General features: G+C 47.3%; 1 protein-coding gene across 1 annotated transcript in view; it reads right to left on the minus strand.

Moving 5' to 3' along the window:
* LOC112930195 (forkhead box protein N3) overlaps window positions 1-16,736 on the minus strand; it is a 115,087-nt gene that overhangs the window by 25,468 nt on the left and 72,883 nt on the right. Inside the window, exon 2 of the mRNA XM_072762213.1 lies at window positions 4,501-4,563. Within this exon, the coding sequence (XP_072618314.1) occupies window positions 4,501-4,537 (37 nt within the window). The 5' untranslated portion in view covers window positions 4,538-4,563. The remainder of the gene's footprint in view (window positions 1-4,500; window positions 4,564-16,736) is intronic.

Here is a 16,736-nt window from a genome sequence, read left to right on the forward strand (position 1 = left end):
CAGGAGCCCCAGAGCTCCCAGTTCTTGCTGCTCAACTGCTTTCTCTTACGTTAGAGAGTGACACTAAATGTCCTTATTTTTAACCAGGAAGAAAGTAATACACACATGAACCAAGCAGCATTGCTCACTGGGATCTCAATGTCATCACCTTGAGAATCTAAAAAAAAAATGTCTATGGCACAAGACAAACTTCCCTCTAGGCTTTGCCACCCTCAGCACTTCCCCATCCCAGCTTCCCTAGCTTCCCTCCTGATGCTCAGCTTCCTTGATTTTCACAGCTTCTAAAATTAACCTCTGAGCTCCTACTGCTGCCTTTGGAGGGCAGCCCTGGCTAACGCTACCAGAGGCCATAAGCTGAGCAGCAAGTGATTCCGATAATCCTTCCCTTTCCCGAAGTCGGCCTTTCCACCTGCTTACTTTGGAAGGATGCTGGGGAAGGGGCTGGAATGGGGGAGCCTGTGTCCCGGTTGGCATCCTTCTCCAGTGCCTGGTGTGTTGGATACATCTCCCTCTTCCAGGCAGGGTGCGGAACGTCGCCTCGGTCCCTCCCCTCGGCTTGTCCCATTTTGTTGTTTTGTTTATTATCCAGTGTTCCTCTCTGGGAACATTCCAACTAGGGATTATATAAGCCTTTGAAGATGAGTAATGGTGATCTGACTTCATAACAATCCCTCCATTGGGGTTAAAGATGACTCACAGGGCTTGTCAAAGGGGAACTGCAAAGCAGGTACTTAAGTAGACTCTAGAAGCTGGAATTAGTCTCTGTAGCCACTTTTATGGGGAGAGGGAGGGAGGAGGTAGATGGATCTGACTAGGAGCAGAATCCAAAGTTCAAGAGATAACGAGGCAGCAATGTCCTGTGCGGATTTTTCTGGAAGTAGTGTCCTAGAGCACATGCAAGATGTAATGGCGCAGCTTGTAGGATGATCCCCGTGCTGCAAGATGGCAAAGTCTGGAAAAGATAACCTCATCACTGTGCTGCTGGGAGTGGGGAAAAAACACTGAAGCCTGTGGTTTGGAGGAGATGCACACAGCTACTTCATCGAAAAGGAAGCATCAGGTCATCAGGAGAGGCAGAGAGGGCCCACGGGGGACCCAAGCAATACATGGGGTGGGGGGGTGCTGAGCTCCCTCGGGGCAATGTGGGACCCCTCCTCAAAGATAAAGGGGCTCAGCCGACTGGGATTCTCACCAGTTTCTTGAGAAGTTTCCTTTGTATGATCTACTCAGCTTGGCCTGGCCAGTGGCCGGTCTGCCAGCCCCGAGCTGGCTTTGCAGATGCTGGGCCCGGGGAGGATGACAGGAAACAATCGAAGTGGCTGCCGTCTGGTGACCTTAAGTGGAGTGGCCACGAAGGTCGATGGCAAAGGAAAAGGCTTTCAAGCCACCCAGGGCCAGCTTCTTAGTGCTGGAAGTGACAGCGGCGGACAGACGAGGCTGGTGGCCTCTGTTCAAACAGGGCACCGCACAGCCCAGGAGGGGAAAACAAGAGGCTATAAATAGCAGCACGCCCGGGGAGGCTCTGTAAACAGCACTCAGCCACCGCCCGGCCTGGGGAGCAGAGCACAGCAGCCTCAGTGCAGACACGGGGCCGCCTGAACCCGCTGTGCTCACACGTCCACCCGGGGACACACGCACACCAACACCACGGGCCAGGCTGCCCGTCCTCCAGCGCCGTGGCTGGGTGCTGGTGCCTCTGAATCTTGTCAGGGAGGAATCACCTCCTGCTTTTTCCAGGCCTTGGGCAAAGCTGGTGAGGCAGGGGGATGGCAGCTGCAAAAGGCACTCATTGAATCTCAGGGAAAAAAAAAAAACATGACCCAAGTAAAATGAAAACAGGAGGGAGGGGAAGAGAAGCCAAGAAATGCTGAGAGAAGACCAAGGCCATGGGTGGAGACACACACCTCCCACGGGCTTACAGGAGGCTGACTGGCTTCCCAAGTGCACGCAGAGGACACTCATGGCAGGTTCACGTCCTTCCTACAGTCTTGTTCCCCCACCCTCGGGGGCTTAACTCTGGGCTGTTGACCAAGCTCTCACTTGACCACTAGGGGCTTTTACTCAACACTGGGGTGATGTCGATGGGAAGGTGAATACAAAGATGGTGCTCCTACCCCTCTCCCCAGTCTTTACACATGGATTTCTTGCCTGCTCCTGCCAGTGGGCCTCTCCTTCCATGATTTTTGTGGGCCTCCTGGTTCTTTCCTTCTTGGAAGGACCTTGGAGCCCCCTTCAGGAAGGCTGAAGCTGGATTTCTCACAGTGGTTAAGAGCGAGGGAGGAAGAAAAGCCTAAAAATGATCCTATGGCTTCAACACATGAACATCAAGCTTTTGAAACTCAAATTCAGTATTTTCACGTAAGATTCTGGATACCTTGAAAAAAGTAATTATTTTTTTTAAAAGATTTATTTATTTATTTATTTATTTATTTATTTATTTATTTATTTATGATAGACATAGACAGAGAGAGAGAGGCAGAGACACAGGAGGACGGAGAAGCAGGCTCCATGCTGGGAGCCCGACGTTGGACTTGATCCCGGGACTCCAGGATCGCGTCCTGGGCCAAAGGCAGGTGCTAAATCGCTGAGCCACCCAGGGATCCCCGAAAAAAGTCATTATTTATAGTTGGGTTGTTGTGGTGAGAGAGTGGGGAGAAGCTCACTTAATCACGGAAACATTAAAAACCATTCACTTGTCAGCGAATCAAGATCAATCCTGTTTCTTTTCTACCTGTGCTCAAGAACCTTGGGATAATGGACTTGCATGGAAGCTGCTGGGAATCCCTTAATGACCAAACCCCCTGCCTGTGTCCCTCTTAATTCCATTATTTTGGTTCATCAAAATCATGTCTTTAGGCCAACGATCACCATGTACAGTGGCTGGGGGCTAAGGAAGATGCTAGAGAATCTTGCACAGCTCCGATGAAACAAGTATGTTTCCTCACGATAAGTTATGCAATCTGATTCTGGAAACCATTTCAGACTGTAACTTGGTTACAACCTAGTCTGTACTCTTCCTGCAATGTTATCTGAGAATGGCGTTTTTTTTTTTTTTTTTTTTTTGTTTCAATTTCTCTGTAACTTCAAATATCATTGAAAAACCACATTACTAGTTACTGGACTGTACTAGTTACAAAAGTGGCAAAAAGCAGTGGCATTTGCTTTTTGTAGGTGTGGGCAGCCTAACACTTCAACTGCTGGCAATCCGAGTGGAGCGAAGAAAGAATGGTAACTCTGCACCTTTCAGAGCAGGTAATGGCAGCCCCAGAGGGATGAGTCTCCCCTGAGAATGTGTGGCCGCATCTCCTGAATCTTCTAAAGGAAGGAAAAAGATAGGATAGAGTCAAATTTCCTAAAGTTCTGGGGAAGGCTATGACCCAAGGAGGGCTATGAAGGATGGTCTGGAACTGCGCATCAGTCTGCTACTGACAAAAGCACCCAACAATGGATGTTCTCCAAAGTGGGGCATTTCTCTAAGGAGGCCTGCAGCCCTCAGGCAGCCGGACCCCCAAATAAGCTGAAGCCCCAGCCCTAAGGATGAGCCAGCGGGCACCAGTCCCTGAGTGTCGTGGGGTCTGCTGTGTTATGCTATCATCTCCAACCGGTATGTTCCATCTACGGGAGGCTACCATGCAGCCATGTCCTGAGCAGACCCTGGCAAGTGAGTTGGCCATCTGCTGAACAGGGTTCTGGCTGGGGGTGAAGTGCGGGCAGAGGAACTAGATTCAAGTCAGGAGGAGGAGGGGACAGATCCCTCCATTTAAGATCATCACTCGGGATGGAGACCTTTCTAAAACCATGGTAGTCTAGCTCCAGAGGCGGGAAAAAACACGAGGCAGTGGATAGAAGAGAAGTTCAAGGAAGGAAAAGCGCTGTCTCAAGTTTGATGTTGCTCAGAAGGTGAAGACAGGAGCCCTGCTTAGCTAAATTTGGCCTCCTCTTCTCTATAACAGCTTGGAAGGCTGGTGGGAATGACACCCATCCAAGTGATGGTCCATTTCAAGGCCACCCCAAGCTCCTTACACCTACCTTGCTACCTCTCCTCTCTAGCTATAAAATGGTAGCCTGCTGTTGATGAGGTCCCAAAAGGGAAAGAAATTTCTAGAAATGGGCACTGCTCAGTTCCATAACTGTGAAACTGGCCCGACATAGCCTCTTCTAGCAGAAACCACAAACTCCCAGGAACTACTCCTGTGGGAGAAAGGAAGTTCTCTCCATGGGGACTCATTATGGGTCTGCTTCCCTTCCCCCAAGTCTTGAGCTCTGAGATCATATGAAAACTTTGTCATCTCAGAAACACACCTATACATTCATTCATACATATGCATGGCTGCACGTTTGTTCGCATATGCATGTAATCATGTGCTGAGGTAGTTCTGAAGTGATTCCACGAGGGAAGTTCTAGTTGAGCATTAGTTGTTCCTATGGCCTGGTATATAAATGAGAAGGTTAAGTTCACAAACTATGGTGCTGTAGGCTATAGAAATATCTACTCACAACCTGCTTGTATCTCAGGGGGAGTATTCAAAAGCATCATGGCACTGGCAGCATCAATGTCAGGATCTGGAAAAATCAACCAATAAATAACATTATTTACAACGGGGCTGGTGCGTGTGTGTGTTCTTCCCCCTGCAAGTTAGTTTATGAAAGCAACAGAGAAAAAAAAACAAAAACAAAAACCATCCAGAAACTAGACGAGCTATCCCAAAGGTGACTTTCTTCCAGTTTGGATTTGAGAGGAAGGCATTCTAGAATGAGATTTAAGGGGCAGGTTGTAAGTTTTTCAGACAAAGCACGGTCCCTCCTCGTTTTGCGAATTTCACAGATCGCACTGTATGTTCCTGTGAAGTTGGTGATCTGTGCCCCCCCGCAGCTTGCTACCCTGGCACGGCGGAGTAAGGCAGTGGGGTGACGATGCGAAGTTCAGCTATAGGAATCTTTGATGGACGGGGGAAGCTCAGATATACCCGCATCTAGTGTGATACAAACAAGACATCGGGTCATTTCCATCTGTCAGCAGAATGTGAATTGTGTTTTACGAGACTGTGTGTGCCCGCACACGGTGGCGGCAGAGGTGGTGAAGGCATTAAAGAAAACGTACTTGGAAATCTAAAGAAAAAAATTAAAGCCCCAATGTTGGGGGCACAATGTCTGCTTCCGCATCTATTACTGCTTTTAATATGCCCCCCCCCCAAAAAAAATTCCCATCACTTCGTTGCTGTAATTCTTAATAGGTTTCTGAATCCTTACTGATCCACCAGTTGACAGATGGCAGGTTATATAGAGACAGAGAAAAATATTATCCTTTTATAACTAAATTCATTTTCCTCTGAGAAACAGCAGCGCTGCTGCTATGGAAATGAAAGTTGCCATGGCAACAGTAAACAACCCCCAAGAATGGTCACTGAATAGGCTGAAAAGAACATCTGCCCCAGCGCAGCGTCCCAGCTGCCCTGGGGCGAAATGCGCTAATAGTGCGGTGAGGCCTCGTGACAGAAGCTGCTGCCTGTGCCCTGTCCAAATAAATGAAGTGTGCAATTGAAGTCGACATCAAAATGCTTGCCCTTGCAGATTACCACCTCTGTGTCCGCTAAACCCAATGACGAATGATGGGGGGGGGGGCATGGGGGACAGGGGCGCTCGCACTTGTCAGTTTTTGTACAAATTACACACCAAAAAATTCAATTTACTACTAATGGCTCCACGGCACTTTATTTTGGGTATTATGCTAGGAAATGACTTTTTTACTGTTTAAAAAAGTACATTTTTCATACTTTATATGTGCAGTTTAATTCCAAGGGAGTAATGTGATGCAGTATAAAGCCCCACAAGCGATTAATAATACGGATGACGCTGGTTCCAGAAGACAATGTCTCAAAAAAAGGGAGGAGGTGGTGGTGGTGGAGGAAAGGAGCTTTATTCTGTAGGCCTTTTTCGATTTTGCCTGCAGGAGGCCTGTTACTTATGCTCTGTAAATGAGTGAAGGTTTATTTTAATAGTATATTGTATGAGAAACAGGTAAATTAACTTATTTGGCAACTCCTGGGGTGAAATTCCTAAAACAGTCATTGCTCCCCACTGGTAATAAAATATATATATATATATATTAGTTGAACTGAAAGACTTCAAGGTCCCACTCACAGCTCTGAGAGTTCCTGCTGCCCTGTGCCCTCCCCACACGGCCTGTTGCCAAGAGGCAGGGCTCAGAGCTTCTAGAAGATGCAGTGGAGGGACTGAGGCAGTCGCCTGCTCTCTCTCTCTCTCTTTTTTTTTTTTTGGAAAAGACCCCCTCCTCTCTTAGGGCTGAGAAAACACACCTGTCTCTTGGCCGAGTGAAGGTTCCTTACCATATTCGAGAACACAAGTGTTGCTGGCCACCCAGGGCTGGCCTGGCTGGGTGGCCCCTGCCTCCCCAGGGGACTCTGATCCAGATTTTTCCTCAATGACCAGGAGGTTCGATGGGGACAGAACAAGGCGAAATCCAGAGGAAAGAAATCAGGAATCTTTTCCCATTTATTTTCCCAGAAAATTAAAGTGGTTCTTTATTCTTCAAAAACACATGGGACCATAGGAGGAAGGTGCAAAGGGCCACGGATAGACATAAGGAATGAAATGAGAAAAGAAAAGAAAGACAGCTTTTGAAGGAAAAAAGTACCATCAACACCCACATGGATTTCACAGAACTTAAGGGGTAACTTGGAAAGTGCTTCGGACCCACAAAAACGTCACCCCGACTGCCACCCCCATCCCAGCTGGGCCAAATCAACACACCAACGTGAACACAGGACAAGTTTAGGAGAAGTCTCCCAATCCATCCTTCTGCCCAATCAGATGTGCCACGTGGAGGCCTTTGCAGACAAAGACTCCCATGCCACCTTGGCCCTCCTGCTGGTCTCTGGGCATTTAGGGAAGGTGCCACACCCAGTCCTGTCATGATCTTATTCGTGATCATTTCTACAGTGCCCTACCTTGCATCCCAATGGACCAGTTCCTGTGTGGTAAGAGCACAAACACATAGCCCTATAGGCAGAAGGCAAGGATGTCCACCTCCTGACATCTCAGCAGTTGGAATTAGCAAACAGGCAAAGTGCAATGGTTTGAGAAAATGCATTCTACGTTCATCGTGTGCACACTGGCATCACGGTCATGCGACCCTTTCCCCAGGGGACACAGTGCGTGCCCTCCTCAGTGTCCAGTCTGATGAATTGTATACCAGGGGCACCACCACCAGCATGAAGACAGAGAGCACAAGATACAGATTTCCATCACCCCAAGGTTTCCTTGTGCCCATTCACAGCCAGACCCCCACCCTTGTCCTGGGCAAGTCCTGGTTTGCATTCTCTCTCTCTCCCTGATGTAGTACCACAGTGGATTTCTTATTCCTTCCATTATTGAGCAGTATCCTGCTGTGTGGACAGAACTACACTTTATCTGTGCACCTGTAGATGGAAGATCCCAGAGTGGGATCGTCTAGAAGCAGCCTCCATGAGCTTCTGCATCTATCTTTTGTGAATGTGTTTGTGTTTTCCCTTCCCTTGGGTAGCTGCTGGGAAGAGCATGTCTAACTCTACAGGGGACTGATGAACTCTCCTCCCAAGAGGCCGGACCATGTCTGAGAATTCCAGTTTTTTCACACTTTTGTCAATACTTGAAACTGTCAAGCTTGTAAAATTTTACCCATTCTCGTGGCTGTGTGGTGGTTGTTCACTGTGGTTTTAATGTTTATCTCCCTAATGACAGATGATGTTGAGCATCTCTTCATGAGCTAAGTGGCCCGTTGTGTATCTTCTTTGGTGAAAATTCTGTTCAAGTCTATGCCCACTGCTCAGCTGGGTTGTTTAACCCAACTGTCAAGTTGTAAAGTTCCTTAAACATTCTGGATAGAAGTCCTTTGTGAGAGATATTCTTTTCCTCAATCCGTGGCTTATCTATTCAGTTTCTTAACAGCAGCTTTTAATAAGCAGAGCGTTACATTTTTATGAAGTCCAATTTATGAATTTCTTTTAAGACTCAGTTTTGTTTGTCCCTAACTAAGAAATCTTTGCCTACCCCCAAGGTGCAAAGATTTCCCTCTCGAGCAGCTTCTTTTTCAGTCTCATGCGTTGGTGTCACATTATCTGGGTTCCATACTCAGATTTACAGGTAAATGAGAATGGGAGTCATCAACCAGAACTTTCTTCATCCAGTAGGCTGGTTCAGCACAGACTTCCTAGAACTGTACAGATCAACACTGGAAGGCCCCCACTTTGACTCCAGGTGGGTTAGGGCACACTAGGCAGCCTGAGGGAAGTTTGATCAGCCACGTTTCTATGGAAAAAAGGTCTCTCGGACCTGCTCCTAAACATCTGCCATGACTTCCTACTCATCACACCTCGACCTGTGTGTGCTTCAGAGCCGACAATCTGCGATCTCTCCAAAGAGATGCTCCCATGCTTCTGCATCTACCTATTACTGTCTAAGTTTTCTTCCCTCTTTAAACAAAATATTATGAAGACAGTGTGTGCTCACTGTAAGAAAAAATATATATCTGGTAGATATAGTTTGAGAATTAAGTGTCTTCCCCAAAGACCCATTCTCAGATTCACATTTCCTCCCTCCCTCCCTCCCTCCCTCCCTCCCTCCCTCCCTCCCTCCCTTCCTCTTTCTTTAATTCATGAGACACACAAAGGGGGGGGGGCAGAGACACAGGCAGAGGGAGAAGCAGGCTCCCTGTGGGGAGCCAGATAAGGGACTGATAAGGGACTCAATCCCAGGATCCTGGGATCACGCCCCCAGCCAAAGGCAGATGCTCAACCGCTGAGCCACCCAGGTGCCCCCCAGATTCACATGTTCTTGTACAGACACCCAGAAATTGTCTAAAGTTGTCTATTAGGATACAGACATTTAGGTATGCTCACCAATGGTAGGTATTTATACTTATGCACGTGTACCCATTCTTTAAAAAGGGGTTTATATGAAAAATACTTTTCTTCAATTTTTCACTAGATAACACACCTTGGCAACCTTTCATATTCACATACATTATCTGAAGTATTCCTGTGGTGACTTTTTTATGCATAAAATCATGCCACAATGTTAGTACTGACAGTCTCTGTTCTTTAGGCTGCAGACTACGGGGAGAGCAAAAATAAAACATCTGTAACCTGTGCCCAGCACACTGCTGCTCCCTACAAATCCTGAGTCCCTGAGGACTCAGTCTTGGCATGGCAATCCCCTCCTCCTTCCCTGTGTCCCCCTCCCTAAGAGGATGAAGCATGGCCCATCCCCTCCCTCCTCAGGCTGCTCACAACTCTTACTTCCTCAACTTCTCTCTCTGAGGCCCCACCCCCATTTGCTACCTTAGGTAACCTGTTATTTTTTGTGGGTTTCCCTGAAAGATTACATTCTCTGTGGTCAGGAGACACCAGTGGTGGCAATACATCTCTAGGTATGAGAGAGGCTTTCTGATGCAAATTTTTGAACAGGATGCTTTTGATCAAGGACACGTGGGCCTTGGGGTCATGGGGTCTTAGGAGTTTTTTGGCTGGAGAGGTTTTAGGCAAGTAGGCAACTGTTTAGGAGCTAGGGGATGTTTCTGCTCTGGAAGCACAGCTGATGTTGAAGGATAAAAGGTCCAGAACTAGATGCAGGGGAGAGTGAGCAGTGGGTTGACGGCATAGGATTTTCCCTGGGCTTAAAAAAGAGGTTTTCTTCCCCAAAATGGTTCAATCCACTTTATCAGCACAAGAAGAAGATATTTTGGGCAAGAACTCTTTTTAGGAATGAAGATCCACTTGGCAGGAGTATCCTTCATGTTGCCTCTCTGGGGAACTGAGCTGAGGGGTACAGGAGAATAAAGGAACATCCCCTCTATTTCTGAAAAGGAGAGTCTTCCAAAAATACCTGATTCAGCATCCTCATACAGAAACCCCAAATCATTTACCTTGGCTTAATTCAGTATAACATCAAGGCTGCCATCATGGATGCTTGGTAAAGTGATGACCATCCTTAAAACGGAGCCAGTCTCAAACCTGGATTAAAAAAAAATTCCTCCTCTGCTCATGCTTCAGTAACAAATGTTACTTCTCCTCTGGACCAGTTCCCAGCATCCCATTTCAATTTTCATCTTTAATGCGGTTGTCTTATCACATTGCCTCTTCTCTGTGGTACAGCACTGAAAAAATGGTCACACATCTCAAAGATGCTTTCAAATCCTTTTCTCGTGAAGGTACATACACAATTACATTATGCTACAGTGAGAGAAATAGGTAGCAAAGTTTCTAGAACCAATGGTTCAGCTTCTTGGATTAAAAACTATATAGGGGGTCCCTGGGTAGCTCAGCGGTTTGGCGCCTGCCTTTGGCCCAGGGTATGATCCTGGAGACCGGGGATCGAGTCCCACGTCAGGCTCCCTGCATGGAGCCTGCTTCTCCCTCTGCCTGTGTCTCTGCCTCTCTCTCTCTGTCTCATGAATAAATAAACAAAATAACAAAACAAAAACAAAACTATATATATTGCACTTCATTTTCCCAAAATGTAGAGACGGGTTTCTTTGGGGCACCAAGATGAGGGTATGGTGGGGTGGGAAGAGATCTTTTCTCTGTGAGTGTGATGGGAAAAGAACTGGTCAAGGAATGAGAATTCTTGGGGTCAAGTCGTGGGTAAACTGCCAATTAACATGAAACTTTAGTTTTGCTGGGATGGAGCACATTTCTTTTAAAATGGTGGGCAGTGGCTGTAGACTTGGGAGGGGACTTCACCTCATTCCATATAGTTCTGGCTCTGCCTCTAAAGCCCTCTGCCTTCCTTTTCCCTTTCTGGTTCATGGCTGCCAGAACTATGGACTCCGAGGGGCACCTACCAAATGCTGTATTTGTTCCAATGCCCCTGGAGGAAGCTGACACTCTTCATAAGGCTAGGAGAATACCCTACTGTCTCTGGAAAGCCATGATCTGTCATTCTGGGCATGTGCGGGGTTCACTTTGAGGAACGCATCCAGCCTGGCATAGGGATCTTGTGGATCTCTAGGGTAGCTTCCTGTCTGCATTTACTCTCCTTCCTCTGGGACCTGGGGTCATAGGGAAGCGACGCCAGAGACCATCTATTTTAACAAACTAAGAATACAAAGGTGAGTTGGAAGCCCCTGGTTCAGTCCTCATGGCCATAGAGGGCTACAACATGTGAGTACCACCCCTAGCATGGCTGAACTGACCGATCTAACCAAATGATACTGAAATCCCATACGGGAAGCCTGAGAATTATAATCAATGATTCTCCTAGAAATCATTTAATTGTCCATAGGTCTAATGGGTTTATTTCTACACTTCCATACCTGAAATGTTTTACAGGATGTTGACAGGTCTTTATATAACTGAATAAAAAAGATTCAAGAAGCATAAAGAAACCACCAAACAGTAGATGACACACATGTGGACAGAAATCATGGGATATAAGGACATGATGCTCATTCAAACAAGTGCACACACCCAAGTGCTCATATTCTCTCGTATTCTCCACTAGAAAGTGAGCCCTGCTACAGGAACCCCCTCTGCTCCCTGTATTCCCAGCACCTGGAACAGTGCCTGGAACATAGGGGTGCTAGATAAATTGCTGTTAAACAAACAAATGCATGGCTTATCCAACAGCTGTCTAAGGCTGCTGCTGCTGCTGATTCCAGGGCATAGGCCTTTTTTTAAAAAGAAAGTTAGCACTTTTGTAAAAATTTATTTATTTTTAAGTAAGCTCTAGGTCCAATGTGGGGCTTGAACTCGTGACCCTGAGGTCAAGAGTTGCATGCTTTACCAAGCGAGCCGGCCAGGCACCGCAGTGCATAAACCTCTTGATGTGCAGTGGAATCCCCCTGGAACTTCAAAAAAGCAAATGTCAGGCCCCACCCCAGACGACACTGAGTTTTACAAAAATTCACCAGAGGAATCTGTTGTGTAGGAAAGGTGAAGAACCACCTTTGGTAGTAACAAATCAAGGGCATATGGATGCCATCCAAAGCAGTCCACTGAGGAGGACAAGTGCTCCCCAGAAATCTGTTATCATCTATAACATCACTAGGTCTCTTTGCTTTGAAATATCTTTACCCACTTTCTGCAACTCTGCACGAGTGACACATCTGAAAGTATCTGGTTAATCCATGAAAACGGAGAAAAAAATTACGCGGGATAACTTTTAGGGCCAAGAAGACAAGAAACAGATGAAAACAAATAAGCAAGCAAAAAAATAAAAATCCCAGCAAGGTATACATTTCCAGGGGGAATTCTGGATATGCCTAATTTCATTTATGCACACTCCATATGCTCTAAGTTAAGTGGTTCTCAATCAGGGATGGTTTTGTACTCCTTCCCTCCAAGGGCATATGGCTGTGTCTGGAGACATTTCTGATTATCATGACTGGGTAGGAGGGGAAGGTACCACCGGCATCTCGTGGGTACAGCCCAGGGATGCTGCTCAACATTGTACAGTGTACAGGACAGCCCCCTACGATGAAGAATCACCCAGTCCAAAATGTGAACAGTGCTGAGGTTGACAAACCCTATACTAAGCTTAAGGGTCCATGTGCTGTGGTCAAGAAGAGCAGGTCTTTGAGTCAAAGGATCTCAAACAGTACACATCAAAGATAAATACATATGAAATTTACTTTGTTGTGGTGTGTTCCCCCCCCCCCCTTTTTTTTTTTTACAAAGTCCCCTAGGCCTAGGTTAAAAGAAAGGATATCTGTGTCCGTGGCTTTGAAACCACTGAAGTAGGGAGTGGCACTCTTTGGCCACTGTCGCAATCAATCAAGATAGCTCTAAGGTAGCAGCACAGGGTAGTGCTGTCAGAAACAGTGAGGTCATTTACCACGAATATTTCACTTCCCTGTTGGCTGAAGATTCTTAAGAGGGTATTCACCATGGGTAGAAATGCAAAGATCTGAGGGGTTCCTACAGCCAGATAGATGTGTGTGTGGGAGGAGTGGTACCACAAAGCCCAGTGGATAGTCTTCATGATAGATGGGATTTTAGGGAGTAAAAATCTCAAGCAAAGATTGACTCCAAGTGGTGACTTTAAAAATCATCTTTATGATGGAAGTTAGAGCTAGAGAACATCAAGAGTGGCTCTTCTCCAAAAAACGGAGTCCAAGAAAACTCCAAAGCTTTGACACTCTGAAGAAATGAGGCAAGCTGAAAGTCACAATTAAGCCAGTTGAACCTAATCGTTGTTTTTGCAACAAAAGAGAATCTAAATCAAGCTGAGGGAGTAGGAGATGAATAATCGATAAGTGCATTTTAGATATTATTAGGCTCCCATTCACACATCTTCCGATTCTTTCTCAGCTTAGAAGCAGTGAACTCTGAAGGAGGGTTGTACTGGCTCTGATGAGCAGCGTCACCATCAACTCTGCAAATTAGGAACCCATTTATCCAAGTCAGTTCCCTTTAAACTTGCGTAAATTGCTCATTTATTGCCCCTAATTCCATTTCACATGGAAGGGGATTCTAGGAAAAGGTTCTGGATGATAAGCCCAGAGCTCAGGGTGTACCCTGGGCTGGGAGTCAGAGGACAAGGTCTCTCCTCTCAGATGCTTGTCCTCTCAGATGCGTCGGCTCTCGAGGTCTCAGATGCCCTATCTCTAATGTGGCATTAGGGTGGCTGAGCCAGGGACCGCCCCCCCCCCCCCCCAAGGGCCAAGGACTCTGAGTCCATCACTGTCACTGCTGCTTCTCTGCTTGAGAAGTAAAATCTCACTGACACTCCCCATGGTAGATACTTCCAGCTTGTTTTCTCCACGCAATGAGAAACACTTTAACTTGGACGTCTGCTAGGTTTCTCCATTCAAATGTCCCCTTTGCTTCTGCATTTCTGAAAGGTCTGTTGGTTCACTGCCTGTCTTTCCAAATCTATGCTTCCAAGCCCTTTCCTGGAGCACAGGAGGATCCATCCCATCTCTCTGGCACTACCACTCCAACACCTCTTTTTAGCCAACACTCCAAATTATCCTAACAATGCACATTTACCTCTTTAATGTCTTTGACCAGTTGGGGTAAGTTTTTCTAGCAGATACCTGGAAGCAAATGGAAAGGACTCACATGGATTCAGGGTGACAGTACAAACAGTCTAAAAAATTCTAGAAGCTTAAGACCAGGGTAAAGGTGACAGGACACCCAGAACAGGGTATGACTTCTGACCCAAGAGTCATAACCATTTTTGAAGAGGCAAGGAAGGCATTCTGGTTTGGTTCTGTTTGGCTCATTAAACTATGCTACAGAGGCCTGTCTGTAAAAAATTTTTTTTAACTTTTTGCAGGTGAATGAGAAACTGTAGGTTTCTTCGCAGGTGCCTTTTGCTTTGTACCTCATTCAGTTGTAAATCCACTTACTGTGTTCCCTGACTTTTGCGTCCCTGGGGATGCTGTAAGTGACAGGCAGGGGCAGAGGAGACATCCGAGACATCCGGGGATTGGGTAAAGGGGATTCCACGTGGGGAGGGAGGAGTACAGGGAATGAATGCTGAAGCCCTCTAGATTCTGGAACTGCTTTTCCTTTGAAAACCTCCTGCTTGGTCCTGGCTTCTTCAACCAGTGACAGAGCCAAAGCTCTCACGAGAGCCCTGAGAACTGAAAGGCCTGGCCACGCTGATGTCTCAGAAGAAGGATGTCAGAAGAGAAGCCAGTGACAGTACCAGGCCCCGGAGATCCCCAACACAGGAGCCAAAAGCCAGCAGGGAAATCAGAGCACCAGAGCACAGACAGGGCATACGACTGGCCAGGAGTGTTGGGGACCACCCAGGCATCTATCTTTAGTCCTTTTTCCCTCTCCACACTGTTGACTCATCTTTCTCAACTGCCAATTCCCTCCAGCCTACGGGAAGATCAGTTCCTGCCCAGTCCCCACCCTGGAAGCCACTTCCTCCTCTAGTCAAGGTCATAGGGCTGCAGGCAACCCCAGCACACACTCTCCCACAGCTCCAGCTGTTCTCATGGCAGCCCAGCCCCCACCAGGCATCGCAGTCTTGCTGATGCTGACAATTGAATATTTCCATTTGCATGGCATCTTCAATGAGGTCTGTCTTCAACTGGGTAGACGTGCAAAGCCTCTTTTTCCAGAAGCAAAGAGCCAGTCTCTGAGTGACACTGGCAGGTGCATTAGTGAGAGTAAATATCACTCACAACCCTGACATCAGAATTCCAAGGTACAAATCAGCGGCTTGCCCGGCCTGCGGTTGGCTTCCTCCCTAATATCCAAGCCACAAAGAACTGGAGGGGCTAACTCTGAACACAAGGCCCACTTTGTCTGGGAATGTGTGTATTATGCTGACTCACAAGAATTTCAAAAGGGACCAGGAAAGCATTGATTCTCCCAGTTCTGACAGTAGAGTGTCATCAGACAGACGTGTTAGAGCCAAACCTTACCCGTGCCTTCTGCACAAACGTCTACCATATAGAACCACACACCACCCCGTGTAATGTGCTGGCACCTGTATGGGCCTACGCCACCAACAATTACTCATCTGAGATGATCTTGTCACTGAAGGTGTTTCCTGTGCTGAAATCAACTCTCTTACTTGAGAGCTCCTTCTCAAACATCTGGAAGGGGAGACCACTGCAACTCCACAGTTAACCCCACAGCAGTGACACTATGGTGTGGGTAAGTGGTGAGGCTCTCCATCTGGGAGTGACACCCAGAATTTTCTGTTACTACTCCCAAGACCAGTCAGAGGCTCTTCTCAGAGCCCATCTGCAGTCAGAGGACATGGATGGGTGTATAAGGAACAACAACAAATCATCTGTTTACAGCCCATCGAGTCATCAGTTACAGCATCCCAGGAGAGGGTGCCCCGAGAAACTGGAACCAGAGAATGCAGGATGGACAGAGGAATGTGCAGTTCCCCACGTGGATCCTTTGCACCTGCATGGTGAGGACGGGAGTTCAAGTTCACATGGCATAATAGCCCCCCTTTGCTACAACTGATTTTCAAATGAAAGTTTAGTATGTTGTCTGGGGAGAGGCCCGTCTATCCAAGCCCAGGACAGCTCTCTCCACTGCTGTGCCCTGTGTCCATGGCAACAAGGGAGGCCAGTCTGCCAGGTGTGCGTGTGTCAGGAGACAGAGGGTAGCAGAACCAGAGCCTGACCCACGGTGCTGTGGGAGAAAACAATGAGGCCCACCCATAGGAAGTGCTACTCTGGGGAGGCCGAGTGTGATAGGGAGCTGGAGGGCAGGGCAGGATGGCCTTCAGGTTTTTTTCTAGCTAGTCAGGAGGTCCCTGTCCGTTCAGAGGACCCCAGAGCAGGAAGCTGATCAAGAGGGTGCCAGGGAGGCAGGGACTTCTGATCCACCAGCTGAGATCTACCTTTAGATCTCAGAAAACCAACAGCTTTCTGGCCACCCCACTCCCAAACGAAAGTCAGAAGAAAACTAGTCACTACTAAAACTTAGTGACTTAAATCCTGCTTGGGCCTCTTATCAGGAGATCAGAAGGAAATACAGATACAAGCAGGCCCCCTTCCCTACATACTCAAACATTCTCTCTCTACAATCATCTGTTGACACCTGCCGGCAAGGGGGACCTTGAAAGCCATCTCTTTCTCCCTTAGAGACCTGAGCTTCAGGGACAAAGAGGAACCAAAGGAGGAGGAAGCACATTTCCCATGACAGACTTGGAGATCCTTATTCCTGCTTCAGTCCATACGTGACACACCAAGGACCCTGGCACTGGTTTTGGGCAGCTGGAAGGTGGTCTTGATAGGGAACCATGTTGAATCC

The sequence above is a fragment of the Vulpes vulpes genome, chromosome 6, assembly GCF_048418805.1.
Source record: "Vulpes vulpes isolate BD-2025 chromosome 6, VulVul3, whole genome shotgun sequence".
NCBI lineage: Eukaryota > Metazoa > Chordata > Mammalia > Carnivora > Canidae > Vulpes > Vulpes vulpes.